Source organism: Rhinopithecus bieti, unplaced genomic scaffold (genome assembly GCF_001698545.2).
Source record: "Rhinopithecus bieti isolate Rb0 unplaced genomic scaffold, ASM169854v2 scaffold_4658, whole genome shotgun sequence".
Classification (NCBI taxonomy): Eukaryota; Metazoa; Chordata; class Mammalia; order Primates; family Cercopithecidae; genus Rhinopithecus; species Rhinopithecus bieti.
In genome coordinates this window covers 1,749,038-1,752,338 of record NW_016804523.1, presented here as the reverse complement: position 1 = coordinate 1,752,338, position 3,301 = coordinate 1,749,038, and the positions used below count along the sequence as shown (strand labels likewise).

Here is a 3,301-nt window from a genome sequence, read left to right as displayed (position 1 = left end):
ATAATAAAAGCAAATTTCAATGAAGGGAATATCCATGCATTAAAAAAACTGAATTTTGAAAATCAAGACATTTTATTCAATTATTCTGCAAATGGATCTTTATTTCTGCAGGTTTTGCATTATTTTTCAAACAAAAATTTTTATACTTTTAAAAATAATACATATTTATTTTGAAAATAATGGAAAATTCAATAAGTATTTTAAAAATGAACTGCCAGGAATGCTACCAACTCAGAGATTCCACAGTGTTGACTTTTAGCTTTGTAATCTGTGTCTTTTTTGTCTACATATAAATGCTTTTTTATGTAACTCCTCGTTTAAAATAAATACATATATATAATTCATATATACATATATAAACACACACTCACTTAAGTGCCATACACAGACATGAATTTCAATAACTTCTTACTAAGCGTATTTCACAATTCACTAAAAACTTATTTCTATTCCCTAAATTTCTTTTGGAAAAGATTTTAAAAACAGAATTACTAGTGTTAAAAGACATGAAGGTTTTAATTACCTTTATGAATATTGCCAAATTGTCTGTAAAAAATGTTGCGCTACGTTACTCCACTGTCGGCAAAGTTCAATATGAGGTGGCCTCTCATTTGCCATCTTGGTGGTTAAGTATTATCATTAAATAATAATAATAGTAATTAAACTTCAGACAAAAATCTGTTGTTTCACTGTTATTTTAAATTCATTTCTTGAATCATTATTGAAATTGAACTTTTAAAATATGTACCTTGGTTTTGTATTTCTGCTTTTTATGAATTACATATTCAGGACTATCGTCAATTTTCTTGTTGATTTATAACAGCACTTTTTTATTTAAAGGGTATAATGTATTTTGTGAAACAGACAAATTCATCAGATCAGGTCAGGCTGATTAATGTTTAATTAAAGTTCTTGGTTTACTTGTGTGATTATAGCCTTCTCACCCCAGGATGAGAGCCTTATGCTCCCATTTTCCCCATGGTTTCTTTTTTATTTAGCCTTTTCATCCATCAAAATTTAATTTTGGTCCATAGTCTAAGTGAGATCAATCCTTTTTTTCATCCTAAACAGTCATCCGACTGACCTGGAATTACAAGTTAATAGATGCAGCCTTTTTTGTTGTGGTTGTTAATTCAGACCCATTTTTTTCCCTTTATATCTTTTCCATTAATAAATTTGTCTGCCTTCCGGGATGCAATAACTCACTGTTTTTTACTGTATTTTATAATATGGATTAATACCTGGAAGTGGTGACTCTCCTTTACTACCATTAATTTTCAATTCCTTTTTGCCATTGCCAGTGGAATTCTTATTTCAAACAAACTTAATCTAACTGTGTTGTGTTTACTTTGACCACTAAAAAAAAGAAAACTATTTTTTAAATCATATTAAATTTATAAATTTATCTGACAAAACTGACACCTTTTAATTTTACTTTTCTGTCACAGGAAATATGCTTTTCTCTTTACTTTAAAATTTTTTTGTATTTAGTCCCTCAGCAAAATCACTTGTCTTCATCAGAGGTCTAGTTTTCTTAGACTTAATCTTTCTTTTATTTATATTATATTTTAACAGATTGTTTCTGGATATTTATATTTGTATGTTTATTTATTTTATAAATTATTATATTTTACAAATGATCATCTTCCTAAATTCTTATAATGGCCTATTTTTTTTGCAGTACATTCCACTGGAATTTTTAGACACTCAAAGATAGTAATTTAATCATATCTCATTTCTCCGCCTGCCTTATTTATTGCTTTGGCCTGACCATTCTAAGGTATTAAATGAGGGTTCCGAGTGAGCATCTTCCTTTTTTTTCAGTAGGAAGTTCAACATTATCCCTTTTATTAAGTATCTATCAAGCTCTAAGTCACAATTAAGAGCAATTTGCTAGATATTTATGGCTTTTTAAAATCAATTAATTTATTTTTTATTGATACATAATAGCTGTACAAATGTTTACAGTATGTATGATACTTTGATACATTTATATAATAAAATCAGAGTAATTGGGATATCCATCACCTGAAATATTTATCTTTACATTAGAAACAATCAAATTTTTCTCTTCCAGCTATTTTCAAATGTACAAACTATTAATGTTAACTATAGTCACCTCCTTATCTATCAAACACCAGGTCTTACGTCTTCTATCTAAGTGAAGAGTGGGCATCTTTCTCTTCATCCTGATCCTAATATAAATTTCACTGTTGTGATATCATCAAGTCAGATATTGGCTGTGTCTTTGAGTCAGATATTCTTTAACATACTAAAGGACACGGATCCTATTTGACTAATGTTTTAGAAGTTTGTATTGAATGTTATTAAATGTCTCTTGGACATCCATTGGGATGCTCAAATGTTCATCTTTCAGACGTAAATGTGATAAGTTATCTTAATAGATCTCATTTCCTATTATATAATTTTCCTTTTGTTCCCAAGGTAGGCTCTACTTATTTGTTGTATATTATTTTTAGAACATATGACTTGCTAATGTAATTTTCAGGCTTTTGAAGCTAATTTTTTGAAGTGTCATAAATCCATTATTTTTCTTGAAATTTTGTCCAATTTTGGCATCATAGTTATGTTTATAAAATAATAGTTCAGTAAGAGAAAATTTCACTTATTTTTTTCTGCTCTAAAAATGATTTGTTACATGAAACTTTAGAATAATTCTATCATCACCTCTTTATTATCCACATAGAGATGAGTCATGACACAGATAACCTGGAACAGTTGACAACTTCCCAGATTCTTTACAACTTTAATATGTATTTTTTCACCCTATCGATTGCAATATGTGTGAACATTCATTTGATGCACTGAGTCTGAGGAAAATTTTGACCAGTAACCTTTGATTGCTGGAAGAGTCTATGTATAATTAGATATTCGTTGTAAGTAATCACAGAAGTGCAAATTTTAAAAGTAATTTTATGTACAAATTAAAAACCAAGAAAATGAATGACAGAATCTTCTTTTAATGAGGTATGGAGAAGTCCATTCTCAAAAACATGGCTTAGCAGTATAAGCTGGTTTAAGCTTTCGGAAGGGCATTTTAGCAAGGCATCAAAGAAAGCTTTTCCAATGTGGACATTATTTGTCCCAGAAATTCCACTTATAAGAAAATCAGTGATGATGGCTTCAAAGATTTCACCACAGTGATGTTTATCAAAACATTATAAGGGTGAAAAATTAGAAAAAACATAAATGTGTCCAAAAGGAGACTGATTAAATACATTATATTCTAATATACGCTTTAAGTATTAGAATACTATATTTAATATATTATATATTAGAT

At 28.7% G+C, this 3,301-nt stretch overlaps 1 protein-coding gene across 1 annotated transcript in view; it reads left to right on the top strand.

Annotated features, from left to right (window-relative positions):
• The window catches only part of PLCB1 (phospholipase C beta 1), a 258,291-nt gene that overhangs the window by 101,466 nt on the left and 153,524 nt on the right, over positions 1-3,301 (top strand). Inside the window, exon 16 of the mRNA XM_017868878.1 lies at positions 1,072-1,124. Coding sequence (XP_017724367.1) covers positions 1,072-1,124 — 53 coding nt within the window. The remainder of the gene's footprint in view (positions 1-1,071; positions 1,125-3,301) is intronic.